Genomic DNA, 19,650 nt, shown 5'->3' on the forward strand with positions numbered 1-19,650 from the left:
GAGGATGCGCCCTTGAACGGGTTTACTATGAAGATCCGCCCTTGAACGGGTTTACTATGAAGATCCCCCCTTGAACGGGTTTACTATGAAGATCCGCCTTTGAACGGGTTTACTGAGGATCCGCCCTTGAACGGGTTTACTATGAAGATCCGCCCTTGAACGGGTTTACTATGAGGATCCGCCCTTGAACGGGTTTACTATGAAGATCCGCCCTTGAACGGGTTTACTATGAAGATCCGCCTTTGAACGGGTTTACTGAGGATCCGCCCTTGAACGGGTTTACTATGAAGATCCGCCCTTGAACGGGTTTACTATGAGGATCCGCCCTTGAACGGGTTTACTATGAAGATCCGCCCTTGAACGGGTTTACTATGAAGATCCGCCCTTGAACGGGATTACTGAGGATCCGCCCTTGAACGGATTTACTATGAAGATCCGCCCTTGAACGGGTTTACTATGAAGATCCGACCTTGAACGGGTTTACTATGAAGATCCGCCTTTAAACGGGTTTACTATGAGCATCCGCCCTTGAACGGGTTTACTATGAAGATCCGCCCTTAAACGGGTTTACTATGAGGATCTGCCCTTGAACGGGTTTACTATGAAGATCCGCCCTTGAACGGGTTTACTATGAAGATCCGCCCTTAAACGGGTTTACTATGAGGATCTGCCCTTGAACGGGTTTACTATGAAGATCCGCCCTTGAACGGGTTTACTATGAGGATCCGCTTTTTAACGGGTTTACTATGAGGATACGCCCCTGAACGGGTTTACTATGAGGATTCGCCCTTGAACGGGTTTACTATGAAGATCCGCCCTTGAATGGGTTTACTATGAGGATCCGCCCTTGAACGGGTTTACTATGGAAATCCTTTAACGGGTTCACTATGAGAATCCGGGTTTGCTGGGAATCGATTAATAGTGGGTTTTTTTCATATTTTTTTTGGCAAAACGGGAAAAAAATGGAATACCATATATCTTCGTATTTTTGATAGTTTTAATAATGTCATAAAATAAAACAAAATTCTTGCACATAAATGAACATCTTTACAAGTACATATTAATGATATATTACAAGGTTGTCATGTAACAGAATTTAAAAATTAACAGTTCATTATTTAGTTATATGTAAAACTATTCTAGGAAACTATTGAATAAAGTAGTTTGGAATAGAAACTGTTAATCTTTGAATGCTATTTTCCTGAAAGCTAGTAATTTGTAAAACAAAACGGTGTCATCCATAGAGTATTTTGTGAATCAAAATTGATAAAAGTTAAACATCACAAAACAGCGATGCCTTTGTACACTCAAGAAATCCCTTCTAAATCCAATCAACATTAGACTATGTCTTCATTTAATTAAACTACTACTTTGAATACAAATACTTTGAAAACCAAAAGTTAAGCAGATATGAAGTGGCATTATAAAAACCACACGGAACAATTTGGTTCACAAAATACTACTTATATTTATACATCTCAATGCATAGCCATCAATATACATACAGCCCTATCTCTTTATCTTCCCCACCCCTACTACCTAATAAAACTTGATAACCAGAGTTTGGTAGTGATATGAATGGATATATCCGCGTCATCAGGTAGAGTGCACAGTCCAATATTATGACAGTCAAAAATGTACATTGTGTCATGCAATTCTAGGCAGGAGTGTAACCTGGTGTACACTACAAAACAGACTGTATATATTACATTAAGTAGGGAGCTTGGAGTAACATTGTGTAAATCTATTTCTTCTTGGCCTTTTGTTGCTGGCCTCGGGGAGGGGTGACGGGGCGACCAGAGTTAAGCCCTCCATATGGGAACTTCTTTTTGTCAGCTGGCTTTAAAATCTAAGTATAATACAAGATTCAGTGTCATATAATTAAATATCATAAAATAATTATTTTGTAAAATAGGTTATTTTAGAGTGGTTTTCAAAATCCCACGCAACAAAATGTAATTGTTAAAGTGTTATAGTCAACCAGAACAAGAGAGAACAAAGAGATTACAGTGTATTAGTACTAAATAAACTAAATAGTATTTCACTGGCTTTTGAAAACCACTCTAACATAAGCATCTCAACCAGCAAATTTGATCATCTTATTGTTAACAAGATATCTGGTATAAAAAATGTGAAAATTGAAAAACAGGGTTTTCCCAAAACCGTTTTTTCTCTCTGATCTTAATAGAAAGCATGTTAGTGAAACAAGTTATCTGCTGTGTTGGCCGCTTGTTTTTTTTTTTTTAATGTTTGCATAGAATACAAGCAAGAAAGCCCAAAAACATGCATGCAAAACACAAAGGAGATCTCGAGGCAAGCCTTGAAATTGAAAGAGATTTGATTTCTTTGTCTTTCTAGTGAAAACCCTTGAAATATTGTTTTAAGTACCTGGAAAGAGCACATGAGTGTCTCGTCAACGCTCATCATGGCACCTGCATTATCAAACTCTCCACAATAATTGGGAGCTGAGAAGAGTGTCACCAACTGTCTCTTGGCGAAGAACTCGTAGCCATCTTCAACAACCTGAAGGAAGTAAAACAATGAGAATCATCTTGCAATGGGATAATAGGGGACTAATTGTAGAGATGAGAAATAAGCCCTAATGACACAGTTATGTGGGGTGTGACCATTAGCAATCAGTTGAAATGTTCAAAAATAAGGTGCAGATGTGCAACAGAGCTTTTGTGACAAAATATACAGGTAACACGGTGGATCCAAGATTTCACGAATGGGGAGACAATTTTATACTAACAAACAATATATTTACAAAAACATAAATAAATGAAACAAACAAATAAATGATATAAACAAAATAATAAAAAGAAAAACAGTGGAAGGGTCGTTTTATGCACTATTTCGGAGATAAACAATATACAAATTTGTATTGATCTCAAATATTGTGGTTTATGCAACAATTTCTGTTCTGATAAGTTTACCTTAAAAACGATTGATTAAAAGAAAGTCCCCCCAAAGAAAACTCACCTGATGTGCTCTACATATTAGGTCTAGGTCATGCTTGTGGAGAAACTTTGCTACAATGTCTGGTCCAAAGGTGAATGACACACCCCTGTCGTTCTCCCCCCATCCTTGAACGTCCTTGTCTGGGTCAGACCACAGCAGATCACAGAGCAATCCTACAATTAAACCACAAGTCTAGTATAGATAGAAAATAATATATATGACAATAATTTTGACCTATGCTGTTTCCACAGTCAGACATGAGTCATATGGCATCTTCCAATGTCTTGTAAATGACTGTTGTATCTATGCTCCTGTTATTCAACATTTTTAGTCTGCAAAACACATCCATGTTTTCCTAACTCGTGGTCAACAAAGATAGGGAAAACATTATTAAGATATTTGGGGGGTGCAGGGTGTATTTGGGGCGATAGTAATAGCTAAGATTGGTTCACTCCTGTAATAAAGTATTCTCCCTTTGTAAAGTGCAACATTTACCCTTAATATACTGTATATAAGTTTATTATTATTATTATTATGATACAGCTAATTATATCAAGAAACATGAGAAAACCATATGATGTTCCAAGTAACATATGGGAATGCCTCTCTGTATGATAAGAACCAGATTGTGCTAAGAAGGATACCTGATAGGAAATGTCTAACTTGCCAAAACAAACACAATATTTGGCTAATTGCATGCCTTCAAATAATTTATTTTTGAAACATGAAAAAAAAAATGCAGTATGTGAACAATAATACATATCATTTTTGGTAAAACATTCTTGTTGAATTTAAGACAAATGGGGTTCACTTAGTGCTGGCTATTAACCTTTAGACCTTTGAGCAATAACACTATCAGATGAGATAAAAAACAACAGATCAACCAGCCTAACCCTAAAGACATTTTCACATTCTTCACTATAATAATCATTTCAATTGAAAGCAAAACCTTATATCAGTGGAGGTGGTAAGATGTGCAATACATTAAGGTGTAACAGACTGTCAACTTATTATATATATATATATATGGGTGGCATGTTCAAGTTCCCTCAAAATTAAGACAAAAAAGTGGCAAAAGATTAAAAAAGTGGTTCTTTTTATGGTTAAGAAGTTGATGAAAGTGGGAAGAATAAAAAGAAAGAAATAGCAGGCAGTATAACTCCTCAGGGTATGGACACTGCCTCGGAGATGCTCTTTATCTGAAATGTCCAAAGAGAAAGAGAGACTATATGGGTGTGAATCAACAAAGGCTTAATCCTGTGTTGGCCATTGGAGTTAAAAAAAACTTGTGGGCAATAGTACAACAGGAAGGAATGTTATAATACAGAATCATATAAGTTTGGTAAAATACATCTATCTTGAAAGTTATTTTCTCTCACAGACTTGGGCGGAATATTTATATAGTATCTAAGAGATAACAGTTTGTTGCTAGGTAAATTTGTAAATAAACATCCATATAGAAACTGTTTTGCTTTTTTAATTTGTGTTTTGGATAGTGTTTGTTAGCCAGGCTGATACCAGAGGCTTTCTATTAAGCTTATAAAGTAAGATTGAGATTTGTGTAGAATACATATAAATAAACAGGAAACTAACTGGGGTTTCAATTAGAACTTCAGTAAAACAGAACCAAGCAGCTGTCATGCTTTTTTTTATTTCAAAGATCGATATCACATCTCATTTGTCATTATCACATTTTCTGCACTCCAAACAAACAGACTTTGATTTTCTTTTGAAATTGTCTTAGACTTTTCACTCTGCAAGTAATCCCGACACCATTTAGGTGTCCAGTGTGTACAAAGTTTTGAAAAGTGGGCCCCAAATAACCCTGTTGTGTCAATAGTCTGATACCTTATGACAAATATAAACTTGGATTAGAACCATTTCTATTTCAGCTGATATGTTATTGTGAACATATTGACAAGTCAAAGCCACAGAGATATATTTTCTTGAACTCTAAATTTTCTAGATATATTTTCTTGAACTCTAAAAATAATAACAAGTACATTCTGACACATTCTTAAGAGTAATTTTATCAGTTGTACTGTACTATGGGACTTTATAGATAATGTTACACAACCCATTAAGAACTTGACAGCAATAGGCAGCCCAAACAGACCAAAAAACATCAACAATGAGCTTTGGGGTATTGACATGAAGGAGTCAAATTATATTGGATTAAAAATAAAAATAAAACTCAGTTATAGAATTTAAAAATAATGGTGACTAAAAAGAAAAAAAATGAGTACAGTACATATGACCATCTAGATGAAAGAAAACCCTATACACCCAATACAAATACACACAGAAGTGTTATCCTAGGCCAGTAGATCTAGAAAGTTCCAAACTGGGTTCGTAGACAAAGGGCATAAACCACTTCCATATTTGTAAGGACTAATTGGGAAACGCTAGATACATAGACGACATTCCAACAATACGATATTATATAAAAGAAATGATATTCTAAAGTAGGACTGGAGATATATAAAGTGTGTCTTGCGATGTAGAGTAGCTTTCTCGGTTGCCCAAGCGGCTAATGGCTGGTGGGAACACGTAAACCTTATTCATAAATAATTTAGCGCGCGCGCAAAAAAACAACAACAGAGAACAGCGATTGAAAGGCCTTCTGTATCAAGCGAAATTCACTACTAGTACTCATTACATGGCCCGTATTATCACAATCGCAAGTTTAAATAGAGCATTACAGGGAATATAATTAAGTAAAATGACTCGTCGTAACGATTTGTAATAGTAAAGTCATAAAGGTTTTGCAGCTAAAGGGGAAATTTAATGCATCGCCTTGGAACAGTAAACATCGTTTGGATGCATTCGTCGCTTTTAGAAAGCGATCGAGAGGAAATAAATCCATTCATAGGTACCTAGATCACAGGAGATAACGCTATGGGAACATATTTAGGAGAAATTTTCGCAAGATTTTACCTTGATCGGGTACATCTGTCGGTCGCATAATCCTTCGAATCTGTTCCATCGATTGGAGATCGGGGGAAAGGCCTGCAATGTAACGCCATCAAAAATTCTTAGAACGCCATTCTAGAACTATGGAATTCTCGGGGTGTCTTGCAGAAGTGTACACAGTATAGCAGAGGGTTCTTAAGCAGCAGTTTATCAATTACAAAACTAATATGTATACGCACCTCCATGACAGCAAAATATTTTTTCATCTAAGATGGCAGCGACAGGCAAGCAATTGAAACAGTCTGTAAAAGTCTTCCATAACTTTATATTATATCGCCTTTTACCTGAAAATAAAATACGACATTTACTAGGACCCCGATCTGTATTGAAAGCTTCAAAAAGATGTACACACACAAATGTTGGAGTCAATTGAAATAGGCGAACAGATTTTGAGCGTTCCTTGGCAAGTTTATAACAAGGGATCGAAGTTTGTACTTACATTCGTCGTAGAATCCATAAATTCGGTTTATGCTAGCGCATTCGTGGTTTCCTCGGAGGAGAAAGAAGTTCTCCGGGTATTTGATTTTGTAGGCTAGCAAGAGACATATCGTTTCCAGCGACTGCTTGCCTCGATCGACATAATCTCCAAGAAAGAGGTAGTTCGATTCGGGAGGGAAACCACCATATTCAAACAACCTTAGCAGATCATAATACTGGCCGTGGATATCTCCTGTGGTTGAAAGAATAGAAAAATAAATAATGTCAGTAACAGTATAGCTAGGGTCCGTCAAACGATCAGCATTAATGTTTTAAATTCGAGAGCTGTCGGATCACCGATAACGTTTCTTGTACTTACCACAGATTTTGAGCGGTGCTTCTAGTTCTAATAAGATTGGTTGACTAAGGAATATTTCTCGAGATTTTAAACACAGTCCACGAATTTCTGCTTCTGTGAGTTGTACATTCTTTCCTGGCCGCGAGCCTCGAACTGCAAGAAAGATAAGCTCAATGTAAATTCTTGAAACGACGCATATTCAAATAACACCGAAGAGGAGTCGAAGGTTGCGAAACGTACCTTCTAAAAGACGAGATATTATACTATCAACATTTAACTTCTCCGGTTCTGCCATTCCCTAAATAACTCAAGTAATCTTAAAAGAGGCTAAATAAAATTTTTGACCGCTTATAGGAGCTATTTTGTGCCCGATGGAAATGGATTTTACTCTGTAGATTGGTTACTGACAAAGATGGCGGCCTAGAAACCGGTTTACATTGACTGGTCGCATGACGTCATAACGGTTCAATAACCAAATTTTAGGAGTGGAATGGACCCGGATTTAAATAATCATCATGCAAATTAGGGAAAAGAGAGTAGAAAAATTAGGAGAAATGCAAGATCTCGCTAAAAACGTTATCTTCTACTAACCAAGCAGAATGACATTGTAAATAACCTTTTTAATCTGAATTTTACAGCACGCGCTTCATGAGAAATAAGGGCAAAATAAAAAAAATCGGCCATAAACCAGCTGAGGATGTAGTTGCTAGAGAAAACAAATAGCTCAGGCTATGAATGATTGTCTATAGCGAGTTTTAATTTGACGAGAAATGAAAGAGGGATACGCCTTCCTGCCTTCCTTCTTCCCGCGCCTCATTCAATAGTGCCCAGTCTTCCACCGTCACCAGGCCTGGCTGCAAATAGGCACTGTCCACGAGGGGTTCTGAGTTTTCCTGTCGAGGTTTCTTTGAAATTTTATCGGTCTCAACGCTTAAACGATGTTGTCGAGAGCGTTTTTCAGGGGAGCAAGCCGTATTTTACAGTCTCGTGGGCAAGCAGTGTGCCGGTCGGGGAATAGATGCTGGTCTGTGCTCTCCAGTACTCGGTCTGTTTCGCTATCACAAAGGCACTGGCTGAACAGATTGTGTGCTTGCTCCAAAATCTGTGTGTGCGGAGCGCATAAGCTTACCCAAGGTTAGTAAGCAGCGGCTTAGCCAGGATTTTTAACAGGAGGGGGCCCAAAAGGCCATTTCAAGGCATTTTCTCCTGTATTTTAGATAATGTCTCATACATTTACTGTATTTTTGGCTTCTAGAAGGGGGGGCCCGGGCCCCCTGGGCCACCCCCCTTGGCTTAAGGTTAGAGTAATATAGTATTGTGTGGAGAGATCAATGGGAGATCAATTTGGTATATTCAGTCAGCGGATAAACAAGACTAGAAGCTGGCATTGCATTAGTTTGATTGAAATAAAAACCACTTTAATATCTGGTTATGCATTTATTGGCAGGCACTGGGTACCAGGGGAGTTCTCTAACCATTTTCTAGTCTGTCTGGACGAAATAAGGCATTTTACTAGGGATTTGTTCAAGGCGTACATGCACCACCCCCCTTCCAGAACATGGGAACATTTTGCTTTTTCTAAAAGATATCTATATCAGTGCACTCCACGCCCTTTAGTAAGTCCTGACCATGTGTCTGAGAATAGTTTTTGTGGAAGAACGTAGCGTCTACAGCAATCCCACACTCACCTATCAAAAATACGGACTGACAGAGAGTTTACCTTATGAACAAAATTTTCCAGCCATGCTAATCCCAGACAAGGTTGAATGAAAGCCTCCCCGCATCAACCCCACAAAACATATACATTTGTATAAATAGGTTGTGTGGAAGAACATAGCATCTACAGCAATCCCACACTCACCTATCAAAAAAAAGGAGAGAGTTTACCCTATGAACAAACTTTTCTAGCTACAGCCATGCTAATCCCAGGCAAGGTTAAATAGAATGCTCCCCCCCCATCAACCCCACAAAACATACATTCGTATAAATGGGTGATTGTAGCAATTGGGTTATTGAATGTTTTAAACTGTATGTTAATGAAATGTTTTCATGGACCAGGTGACAGTGACTTGTTAAGCTTCCTGAAAGATGAGATCAAGTTTGAACAAGATAATTCCCGCAACGTTCCAAAATCTGAGTTATTCCAGGTAATTATGAGGCTTATGGTGATATTTCGGAGATATGTTCCTAAGTTGCTTGGGCAAAGTTCATGTTGCAAAGAGTATATGCTGTGGAGGGGGGAGAACTAATAGACGGGGGTGATCGTCCTATCATTAATCACATAAAAATAAAATTTTGACCAACTGCTATCCCTTTGGTGCTGTTGATGGATTTTTCTGATTCTGCTATCACTTAGGGTAAAAAATTCTACCAACTGCTATCTCTTAGGGATAAAAATTGATTTTGCGGACATCATCCCCGAGTGTTTTTATTGGACTCCCCCCCCCCCCCCCCCCCCCCCGGGTAATAGAATAATTCTTTTGCTCCATGCTTGCTGTGTGCTTCCCTTTTTGTATCTTATTTATCAGGACTCATTCATGTTACCCTATTTATATTCTGTGTATTTTTGTCTTATCCAGGCAAAAGTTGATGATACCATAGTCAGACTTGAAAGAGAATTCAATGGTGAAAAGTGAGTTGTTTTTATTGCATAGTAGAGGGTGGTGTGTATTCATGGTAGTGGTCATTGAAGTTGGTGATTAGAATTTCTATTTCTGGAAAAAATGTTGATTAAATAGCATTTTGAATGTTATGGTGATTTATGGTTACCATAGCATGACAGTGACTTATTATGGTTGGGATTATAATGTTACATAATAGGAGTGATGATTTTAAAGTGGTGATGACGGTGTTGGTGATTGACATGATGATAGCGATGATTATAGTTGTGGCAGTGGAATGGTGGTGGTCATTCTGTAATATAAAAAGTTACAGTAAAGTTGTACTGTGATACAAATGCGATTGTAAACTACCAATAACTGAAAAGTGTTTTTTTTCTTTAAGGGTTGTCATAACATTTGACATCAATCAGAATGTCAATGAAGATCAGTCTTATGTCAGTGATGCAGAGTCAGACAACGAAAGACCAGCTAATGAAGACACTGCAGGCAATGTAAGCAAATTTATTAAATCATGAGCTTTGTTTTCTATCAAGTGTGAGGTGCAAGGTATAAATCTAGAACAAGAATTTTAAAAAAGCTCAAAAGCCTTTGAAGGGAAAGAAAAAAGCTTTTGCAGTCTAATCCCTGTAGGTGTGGCAAATTTCCCCTAAAATTCTGGTTTTCTGAATTTCAGAGATAAAAAGTACTTATTAGCGATTGATGGATATTTATGTGTCAATTGTAAATTTTGAAAATATCATAGTAATGGACTTAATCTTGAATTAAGAATCATGAATATGCTGCCATCCAGGGCATCCTCTCTATACTCTAGAGGCAGGGCTTCTGGAATTACGCGCTTGTGCGGAAGCGCATAATTTGGTTTTATCCACGTAATCCACAAATTTTCGCGTAATCCCGCGTAATTTGGCAAAATTTTGAAAGACAAAACATTTAATTGCTCAGCTGATGTGTTCTTTTAGGGTTGTTACCTCTATTTCTCATGAAAAAAAGAGAGATATTCTTTGTAAGAGTGCGATATTTTGAAATGAATTTCCGAAAACAAATAAAATGACTAGGTGTTCTTTGCTAAAACGCGAAGGCCTAGGACTAATAATAAAATACTTTTTTTAATTGGCTGGTGGCTAGGAGCCAATGAAAATTCGCCTAAGATATTTTCACACAAAAAATTAACCTTTTCAAGTTATTTCGTGCTTTCCTTCGGTACAAAATGTAGTTTGGGTGTAACAGTTGATATTCCGTGCAATTTAGCACGTAATTTAGTAAAGAATCGCGCAAAATTTTGATATTTAAATTTAGCGCGTAATGATTGATTTCCTGCGTAATTTAGCCAAGAATCCCGCATAATTTTAATTTTTTTTCCGCGTAATTCCAGAAGCCCTGTAGAGAGTTTTCTGGTCACTAATTATGATTTTATTTGCAGATTGTATCATATCCATCATTTACTGTTGACGTCACTAAGCATACAGTAAGTGAAACTGAATTCATTCATCCACCTACTGCTGTTCTTGTTTACATAAACAAGCACGTTAAATTCAATTTTCTTTATTGTGTTGTTGTCTAGGGGAGCACACTGCGATTCACATGCGAATACAACCAGGGTGTCATTCCACCGGCAGATGAGGGTGCTGATAACAGAGAGGAGGAGGATGTGTTTCAGATCATCAATGTGTGTGTAATGGATAGCCCCAATTCTGCTGACAACAAGGCTATTTATGCTGCTGAGACAGAGAATATTGACCCTGTAAGTACGTGCAAGATATACTGGAAGAGGTCTTTCAATTCTTAGGCTTTTTAAAGGGACAAAATTATGTAACCATGCCTTTTACTGAAATCATTGCTCCTTTAAAGAAGGTTATTCTTGATATATGCAAGTTTCTAAACAAAATGGGTATCAAACTGACTAAATCTGACAATATCTTTCAAAATCAGATGGTCATATAACATATTACACAGAGATGCACTTTTTGAAAGAGACCACATTTTGCATTTTTTATAATGCAGGCACAAAGTTTGTGTTTATTAACCTTCATATCATGTTTTCCCATGATAGAATCTCTACACCATGCTCTTGAATATGCTTGCGGAGAGGGGAGTCGACAACAGCTTTGGCCACTGGCTTTTGGATTTCAGCACTGCTATAGAACACCAACACTACATCAAGTTTTTAAAGAATTTGCAGGGATTTGTGGAGGAGGATTAAGATGCTAACACCCCAAACAACTAAAAGGACCCTAACAAACATTAAGACAATTGAAGACATTGGCAAATTTGCAAGTTGTAGGTGTTAGTTCAATTTTAAAAAGTGTTCTAAGGTAACAGCGATAATGAGGGTTTCAGGGAGGATGGCAGCAGGAGACATGATTATATTGTGGTTTTTATTAACAAAAACCTGTTTTCAGTCTATAAATTCAAGCTCTTCCTGTTGAACAAAGTAACTTAATTTAATCTTTAAGACACAAACTACTTCGTTAAAGACTGGTTGTACAGTAAAAAGTAAAAAAACAAAAACAACAACAACAAAAAGACAGGAGAACAAAGTTTTGAATTGTTAGTAGATAGTGCATTTTACTAAGTTTGATTACACTCAACCAGCTCTATACTCTGTAATCACTGGCTCTTGTTAAACAAAATAGAAGCATATCGTGTAAGATAACTTGAAAGGGCTTGAATTAAAGAGACAGTTTAAATTAATGATGTGATTCTTTGTGTGTACTAACTTCCACCAGCTATACTGGTCCGGAAAATACATGGCTCCACTAAGGGTGGTCACTGCCAGAGGGTTTATAACATCCCCATTGGTTCTTTTGAGTCCCTTCAGTTCAGGTTAGTGTAGTGCAGCTTGAAGAGACGGGACCTCTGGTTTAGTGTCCTTATCTGAGCAGACTCAGACATAGGAGAACAACTTCAACTCACTTGTGACACAAATTCAAATGAAGGCAGTAACCTGGAAAAATCTCCAGGTTGAGTCAGGATTTGAACCTGGACAACAGCAGTTAGAGGCCTAAGCACTAACACACTAGGCCAACTGTGCTTCCACTTTGACATAATGGAAATAATCAAAACAATTTACAGACTGGATACAAAGGCAGAATTAATTTTCTTAGGGAATGACTCCCAGAAGAACTAGGAGAACAAATAATTAGTGTTCCTAATTTTAGGTAGAATTTCGTAGTCCTCCCAAGTAAGAACTGCCCCTTTTATAAATTAAAATTTGGTGGTAAAAACAAGTCGAAATCCTTGAAGCGGGACAAGTAGCTCTTATGACTTCATCGTTTTGCCACAGCACAACCTTCTTGCTTAGGGTTGCCCTGTGATCCTTTTGGAGCCAGACTAGAGTGACTTTTAAAAAAAAGCATGCTTAACTTTGGTGGAATAAAACTCCACATGTAGACTGTAAAACATATCAAAATATCAAACAAAGATGCATGAATAAAATCCCCTCACCCATCCATGTTTGTCGAATATTTCCAAGCAAATTCTTTGTAAAAAAAATTGGAACATTTCTTAGATGGACTAATTTGATGATCACATTAGCCACATAGAAGATAGACCCAGAGACGTTGATCTTGCTGCATGGAGCAGCCACAACATTTACAACAAAAAATGTACACTGTTTAAGAAACACTGCTATCTGCCTTTGATAACAAAATGTGGTTCTTCTTCCTCTTCTTCACTGTTGTCATCTTTTTCTTCAAATTTTTCTGTATAAAAAATGTGAAATTAGCAAAAAAGTGCCAGTGGTGCTGAAGATATTGTGATATATTGTATGATATTGTGATATATTGTATGCCTCCTTTTAGGGATGTCAATTTCCAAGGTTTTTGGTCTTATTTTCTGGGCTCCCAGATTTAGGTTAAAATGTTGGAGATTGTCAGCCAATCAAAAATTACATGTGATATGGTATATTTCACACAAAAAAATTCCCTGATCCCTGTTTTTGTAGCATCCAACCCTCCTCCATAGTAGCCAGGTTTGCAAGACGGCAGAATGAATTACAAACACCCACCTTCTTCTTGCTCGTTGCCTTTTGCTGCAGTTTGTTTCATTTTCTTAGCCACTTGTTTTTTCTGCTTTTTCTTTTGTCTTTAAAAACAAAACAAATTTACAATTAGATGCATTACAATTCAGAGACAATCAACTCAGCCATTAAAAACAGACGGGGTGATCCTCAGCAAAATCGAATTTAACCCTAAGGGATGGCATTTTGGGTGTGGTTAACAGAAATTCTTAACCCTAAGAGATAGCGAATTGGGTGTGGTCAAAGGAATTTTTAACACTAAAAGATGACAGAATCGAAAAAAACAATGTCAAACAGACTCTTAGGAACATTTGGTCAAATGTTATACCCTAAGAGAAAACAGAATCAGAAAAAAACATTTAACACTCCCTTAGAAATAGTAGCTGGTCGAACTTCATAACCTTAGAGATAGCAAAATTAGAAAAATTGTTCAACGCCCCCTAAGGTATGGCAGTTGGTCAAAATTTTATACCCTAAAGGATGTGACGGTCACGGCTGCCTACTTTTCTGAAGTTCCCCTCTCCTTGGGCACCTCAAGAATACGTTTTAGTAGCAACTGATGCAAAATGGCAGACTTTTTTCAGGAGTTCTGCCATATCCATTATACATGTTTTAAGTAACAAAGTGTCTAGAAACCCGAGAGCTGGGAACGCATGCCCAAATAGTAATTACCCGGCAACTTTTTAATTTTGTAAAAACTAGCCATATGAATCATATTTATCTATCCCAAACCAAAAGGCAAGGGTTTTGACAATCGCTCCTGTGAGGTTTGTTCGCTCGAAATTTTTCCAAGTGGTGACAGGAATTTCTTTGTTATGGTGTGCCCAGCCTTTGCGAATCGCTCTTAATAACAAACGTTTCTTGCATTGGAATCGCTTCCAAGTTTTTATCAATGCTACATGGCTTTAAATTGATAAATATGATAAATATGGCTAATTTTTATGAAATTATAAAAGTTGTTGGGTAGCTAGTATTTGGGCATGCGTTCCTGGCTCTCAGGTATGTAGGCACTTTGTTTAAGTAATGTGTATTTGTATATTATGACTGGTAAAAAAGCAACCTTTTTGCACGTTTCTTTGCTGTTTTTTCTTCTGCAATTTTTGCATTCTGCTCAAGTTTCTTGTGATATTCATTTTGAATCTCATCCTGAAAGAAATAAATCAGTATGAGACTTGTAAACAAAGAGAAAGCACCACCAAAACAGCATCATTAGAACCAAACGGCATAATTAGAAACAATCCAACAACAACAACAACAACAACATATTTTATTAGCACCCTCTATTATACAGATATTACTTATTAAATAAGAAAAGGAGAAAAATAAATATAATTTTTATAATTGGGCACCAGCCGCATTAAGAAATAGCATAGCTAATCGAGCTTAAGCGGCTAGGTCAAGCGGAAAATTGCCTGGGTAAACAACGTGATACATCAATATAATATCAATACAAACAGAAACGAAAAACAAACGATAATAGATGCGCGCACAAGAACAAAACACGCACAAGCAAGGGGAGGTCGATTATAGGGATCATTTATATATAGGAGAGAATCTTAAGTTTGTAAATTACAACAATAATAGAGTTAGCTTTTGTAACGATCTAAAAGAGAGCTGATCATTAGTGTCTTGAAACTGGAGCGAGATTTAGATTTATAATCATCCTGAATATCGTTCCAGATTTTTACACCAAGAAAGCGAATGTTAAATTTGCCATAGTTTGTGCGTATCTTAGGCAGGTAATAAGTCTTCCTACTAGCAAGTCTTGTATTATATTGATGTATCCTGTTAATATTTGTGAAAAATGATTTGAAGACAGATGGCAAATGATCTGAATGGAAGTCATACATAAACAGTGCATTGTTAAGATAGATTATGTCATGAAGTTTGAGGAGACTAAGTTGGTAGAATAATGGATTTGAAGGGGTCCTAAAATCAGAAAAAGTTAATATTCTAATTGCCCTTTTCTGAAGTATAAAAAGGGGCTTAAGAGTAGTTGCATAGGTGTTGCCCCAGGTCACAACTGAGTAAGTTAGAAATGGAAATAATAATGTATAGTAAAGCATTTTTAGGACTGAAATATTTACATAATGTCTTATTTTTGAGAGAACACCAATGCAACGTTTAATCTTTTTAGCTATATGAAGTATCTGATATTTCCAGCTAAGATGGGAGTCAATATAGATGCCTAGATATTTGATGTACTTCTCTTTCTTGATGCATTTGCCATTTATCTTAATACTTAGAGTATATTTAGAGATTTTCTGTGGTGGATGAAAAATGATGAAGTTTGTTTTATCGATATTTAGAGAGAGCTTATTGGCAGCAAGCCAGCTAGAAACATGAAGAAGATTTTCGTTGATACAGGATTCCAGAGCAAGCAAACTACTGTTCGAGTAAAATAGGTTAGTGTCATCAGCAAAGATATGAAAATCAAATATACTACTGCATCTATGAAAGTCATTGATATAAATAAGAAATAAGAGGGGGCCAAGTACTGAACCCTGTGGGACTCCATGAGTGAGGACAACTTCATCAGATTCTGAATTATTAACTGACACAAATTGCCTTCTATTTGACAAGTATGATGAAAACCATTCATTTGCAATTCCACGAATTCCGTAGTGAGCAAGTTTGCTAATAAGAATTTTATGATCAACTGTGTCAAATGCTTTTGAGAAGTCGAGGAATATCCCACAGGAATACTGGCCCTCCTCTATAGCCCTTTGAATTTTGTCTACAATTAGAAGTGTTGCATGAAAAGTAGTGTGATGCTCTCGGAATCCAAATTGCTTGTCATAGAGAATATTATATTTGTTAATAAAGGCAATAAGTCTTTTATACATTAGTTTCTCCACGATTTTGTTAAAAATTGAGAGCAGCGAGATTGGTCTATAATTATCCATGCAGCTAACTGAATCTTTTTTATGAATTGGAATTGTTATTGCAATTTTAAACTGATCCGGGACACAGCCATTACTAAATGAGTGATTGTATAATATTTCCAAGGGTACTGATAAATAGGACTTCAATAATTTTAGAAGGCAAACTGGGATGCTATAAGGACCTGATGCCTTGGAGGGATTTAACCCAGAAATAATATCCTCTATCTCAAATGCTGTGACCGGAGAAAGGACAAAACTGTTTACTAGCGGTGGACCAAGGAAGGATTCAGGACTTCTATCTACATGTGGAATTTTACTAGCAAGCTGACTACCAATTGTAGCAAAAAAGTTATTAAAGGCTATTGCAATAGCTTTGGGGTCTTTGACTGGCTTATTATTAATGATAAGTTTGGAGGGTTGGTTTGAGCAAGTAGGCTTTGTTGTTATCAATTCCTTAATACCTGACCAAATATTTTTTATATTCTTACTATTGGTAGCAAAGTAATTCTGATAGTAGTTCTGTTTGCTAGTTCTAATAAGCTGACTAATCTTATTGCGATAGCATTTGTATTTTGAGAGGTAGTACTCACTTCTAGATACAAGATATTTTTTATAGAATTTGTCCTTCAACTTGATTGATGTTATAATGCCCTTGGTAATCCAAGGCTTGGAAAGTGATTTAATCTCCTTTCTTGTCCGTTTCCTCAGGGGAACATGTTTGTCAATAATAGCAGAAATATTTGAGAAAAAGGATTGAAATATATCGTTAACATTTTTCGATCCATCATTAGATGGTAGGACATCGATCCAGTTGATGGACTGAATATCTGATAATAATGCTTCTTTATCAAGCTTGGAGAAATCTCGTTTGTACATTTTGTAACTCTGGGGTAAAGGTGCTAATTTATTAATAATTAAGAAATTAGGAAGATGATCTGTAATTCCAGTAAGTATATTTCCACTTAGGGTCTGATGTTCCAGGGAATTGAAAAAAATGTTATCGATTAAAGTTGCCGAGTGTTCAGTGATTCTGGTGGGCTTTAATATATGAGGGTGAAAGTGGTAAGCACCCAGGCTATTTACAAAGTCATTTGTGTCAGAATTAGAGTCATAATTGAGCAAATTCAAATTAAAATCGCCCATTATTAAACAGAACTTGTTTTCTTTGCTTACTCGTTCCACAATATCATACAAAAAATTGAGGGTTGTATCTAGATTACTATTTGGATGTCGATAAATAGTCCCACAGACAATATTACGTTGCTGCGGGATTTCAATTTCAACCCAAAGTGACTCAAATTCTGGCTTAGAACAACAAAACTCATCCCTTTTTGAGTATACCAGATTATTTTTGATGTAGAATCCAACCCCCCCTGCATCTGACAGTGTTGGCTGTGAGAGAAAATTATAACCTGTCATGCAGGTATTTGTAAGAGGGGGAAGCCCATCCAAGATTTTGGTTTCAGACAGACCGATAACAGGAAAAGGATTCTGTAGTTCATCCAGCAGATGGCAAAAACGATCAAAATTTTTGGATAGACTTCTGATATTAAAGTGCAAAGCAGAAAATGCTTTTTCAGCTAGGGAGGATTGGATCTCTACATTTGAATGAAAATCATGTGCAGAAAAATAATCAAAATTTATAGAAAGTGGCAATTGAGAATCAATATCAATGTTGGAAAGGCTGGAAATCTTTTCAAGAGAAGACATTACATCAAAGCATGGCAAAGAATCTAGATTTAAATTAGCAATTTTCCTTGAGCACAAACAAGCCTCATTAGAGTTATAAGCAAGTTCGGCTAGAGCTGTATTGTTGACAGACTGGAAAGGAAAAATAGCATGGCGGCAAAACAAACAGATCCAAAGATCATTTGTTCTAGAAAAATAATTGTACTCTTTAACTGAGAGTACAGTACACTTTAAGTGGAACCATTCGAGACAGATATCACATTGGATTCCTCGAGAATTTTTCTTGACTACCTTAAGGCAGTTACGACATTCAGTAGAAGTCATCTAGATTATAAACGAGAGAAAAAACTATGAAGGAATCATACTTGGAAAAGCTACACATAATTAATTGGTAGTACTTATCTGTCTCCGTTAGGGGTCCATTAATTAGTAATCTTTTAATTTTGCCAGTCACGATGAAGCTTGGTCAATTGGCCTTGAACTTCTAGATACATCAGCTATTGGTGGCTGGATAGCATGAGACCTTCTTAGCTTAGCTATGTCGGTAGGCGAGTTGATGTATACTGCCCGACTCTTCTTATCCTTTTAAAGATAAACTTTTCCATTTGCAGTCCCAGCATAGGCGAACTTCAGATCCTTCTTCGCTTTTAGGCATGCTTTAAACAATTTTTTCCTGGCCTGGGTTAAACTTTCCGCGATGTAAATATGATTCCTGTGATCCGTGCACTTGAAATCTTCTAGGTCCTGGGTGGTTTTGTCCTTCAAACTAAAACGAGCCTTGTAGATTTCATAGATTTTTCGAGTGAATTAACCCTCTCGAGTAGAGTCTCATCCATCGCCCTTGCTTCAATGACACAGACGTAAATAAACACTTAAATAAACACGTAAATTTAAACAGGATTTAGCCGTTTTTGGGGAGCCGAAAAAATGGCTGCCATCTTGTCCAAGAACCGCTGACCACTTTGAGTATGAACAACTACAATACAACTATTATGCATTATCCATAACAGGATGCAGTATTAACGATGATTTGATTACTTCTACTAAGTGCAGAACTTAATATGTATATACTGTATTATATAATCTGCTTTACAATTTTCCGAATTACACTTGCCTCCTTAGATTTCTTTTCGATATATTCCTGTCTATTGTATTCGCGTCTTCTTGTTGCTCTGTATACGTGAAACTCGCCACTGCCAGCACCAGCACTCGAGCCTGTGAGCCAACATCCACAACAGTGAGTGTTTTAAACACATTCATTTTTTACACTTGGGGTCTGTAGCATTATCAGACATACCCATTACAAATCGAACAAAATCTTTAGGGTCTGATGGCTTCCACTCCTTCTTCGTCTCAGGAATATGAACGTTCCTCTCCTAAAAATTCAGAAGACTGTTAAAAAAGCATAATACAAAAAACGTTTCTTTCGTTCACTCTCACCAATTCAGGGTGTTTTTTCATAAACAGCCATTTTCTACTTACTGGGTCCCTCATAAGTCGTTCATACTGCATTTTTTGTAGCTCTGCCGCAGTTTGAGGCACGAAAGGCTTGGCCTCTTCATCTTTTTTCTTGGATTCTGATTTGTTATGTTTCTTCTCGTCCGCCATTTTGAAACCTTTACTAGAGCCTAGTTCTCATTCGCCACAGCGTACCCACCTAGGATAAGTATGATACCTTTGTGATTTAAATTTGCCTTCTTTGAAGCTTGTTTTGGGGATTTCCTTATA

At 36.8% G+C, this 19,650-nt stretch overlaps 3 protein-coding genes across 3 annotated transcripts; 1 reads left to right on the forward strand and 2 right to left on the reverse strand.

The window, feature by feature from the left end:
- Positions 1–979: 979 nt before the first annotated feature.
- Positions 980–7,178, reverse strand: LOC5516597 (serine/threonine-protein phosphatase alpha-2 isoform). Its single transcript, XM_001636661.3, has 8 exons — positions 6,950–7,178; positions 6,731–6,862; positions 6,374–6,604; positions 6,114–6,218; positions 5,899–5,970; positions 2,983–3,134; positions 2,389–2,523; positions 980–1,849 (listed from the first exon to the last, which is right to left on the reverse strand). Exons 1-8 carry the CDS (start codon positions 7,002–7,004, stop codon positions 1,745–1,747), a joined length of 987 nt encoding a protein of 328 aa, XP_001636711.1. The 5' UTR covers positions 7,005–7,178; the 3' UTR covers positions 980–1,744.
- A 366-nt stretch (positions 7,179–7,544) lies between these two features.
- Positions 7,545–12,018, forward strand: LOC5516598 (complement component 1 Q subcomponent-binding protein, mitochondrial). Its single transcript, XM_001636598.3, has 7 exons — positions 7,545–7,843; positions 8,768–8,856; positions 9,289–9,341; positions 9,713–9,821; positions 10,751–10,795; positions 10,892–11,071; positions 11,381–12,018. The coding sequence occupies exons 1-7, from the start codon at positions 7,648–7,650 to the stop codon at positions 11,528–11,530; spliced, it is 822 nt and encodes a 273-aa protein (XP_001636648.2). The 5' UTR covers positions 7,545–7,647; the 3' UTR covers positions 11,531–12,018.
- Positions 12,019–12,890: 872 nt separating this feature from the next.
- LOC5516599 (PRKR-interacting protein 1) lies at positions 12,891–19,649 on the reverse strand. The gene is made up of 6 exons (XM_032386404.2): positions 19,405–19,649; positions 19,220–19,298; positions 19,037–19,137; positions 14,409–14,494; positions 13,337–13,413; positions 12,891–13,031 (listed from the first exon to the last, which is right to left on the reverse strand). Exons 1-6 carry the CDS (start codon positions 19,528–19,530, stop codon positions 12,958–12,960), a joined length of 543 nt encoding a protein of 180 aa, XP_032242295.2. The 5' UTR covers positions 19,531–19,649; the 3' UTR covers positions 12,891–12,957.
- Position 19,650: the final 1 nt, after the last annotated feature.

This window comes from Nematostella vectensis, chromosome 4 (genome assembly GCF_932526225.1).
Source record: "Nematostella vectensis chromosome 4, jaNemVect1.1, whole genome shotgun sequence".
NCBI lineage: Eukaryota > Metazoa > Cnidaria > Anthozoa > Actiniaria > Edwardsiidae > Nematostella > Nematostella vectensis.

Excerpts from the sequence above, each read along its gene's own strand:
- LOC5516598 (XM_001636598.3), top strand. The coding sequence starts at position 7,648 with ATGTTGTCGAGAGCGTTTTTCAGGGGAGCAAGCCGTATTTTACAGTCT. Across the intron at positions 8,857-9,288 it reads CAAAATCTGAGTTATTCCAG|GCAAAAGTTGATGATACCAT; the intron begins GTAATTATGAGG and ends TGTCTTATCCAG. Across the intron at positions 9,342-9,712 it reads AGAGAATTCAATGGTGAAAA|GGTTGTCATAACATTTGACA; the intron begins GTGAGTTGTTTT and ends TTTTTCTTTAAG.
- LOC5516599 (XM_032386404.2), bottom strand. The coding sequence starts at position 19,530 with ATGGCGGACGAGAAGAAACATAACAAATCAGAATCCAAGAAAAAAGAT. Across the intron at positions 13,414-14,408 it reads GCAAAGAAACGTGCAAAAAG|ACAAAAGAAAAAGCAGAAAA; the intron begins GTTGCTTTTTTA and ends TTGTTTTTAAAG. Across the intron at positions 13,032-13,336 it reads AGGCAACGAGCAAGAAGAAG|AAAAATTTGAAGAAAAAGAT; the intron begins GTGGGTGTTTGT and ends TTTTTTATACAG.
- LOC5516597 (XM_001636661.3), bottom strand. The coding sequence starts at position 7,004 with ATGGCAGAACCGGAGAAGTTAAATGTTGATAGTATAATATCTCGTCTT. Across the intron at positions 6,219-6,373 it reads TTATGGATTCTACGACGAAT|GTAAAAGGCGATATAATATA; the intron begins GTAAGTACAAAC and ends TTTTATTTTCAG. Across the intron at positions 3,135-5,898 it reads GACAGATGTACCCGATCAAG|GATTGCTCTGTGATCTGCTG; the intron begins GTAAAATCTTGC and ends GTTTAATTGTAG.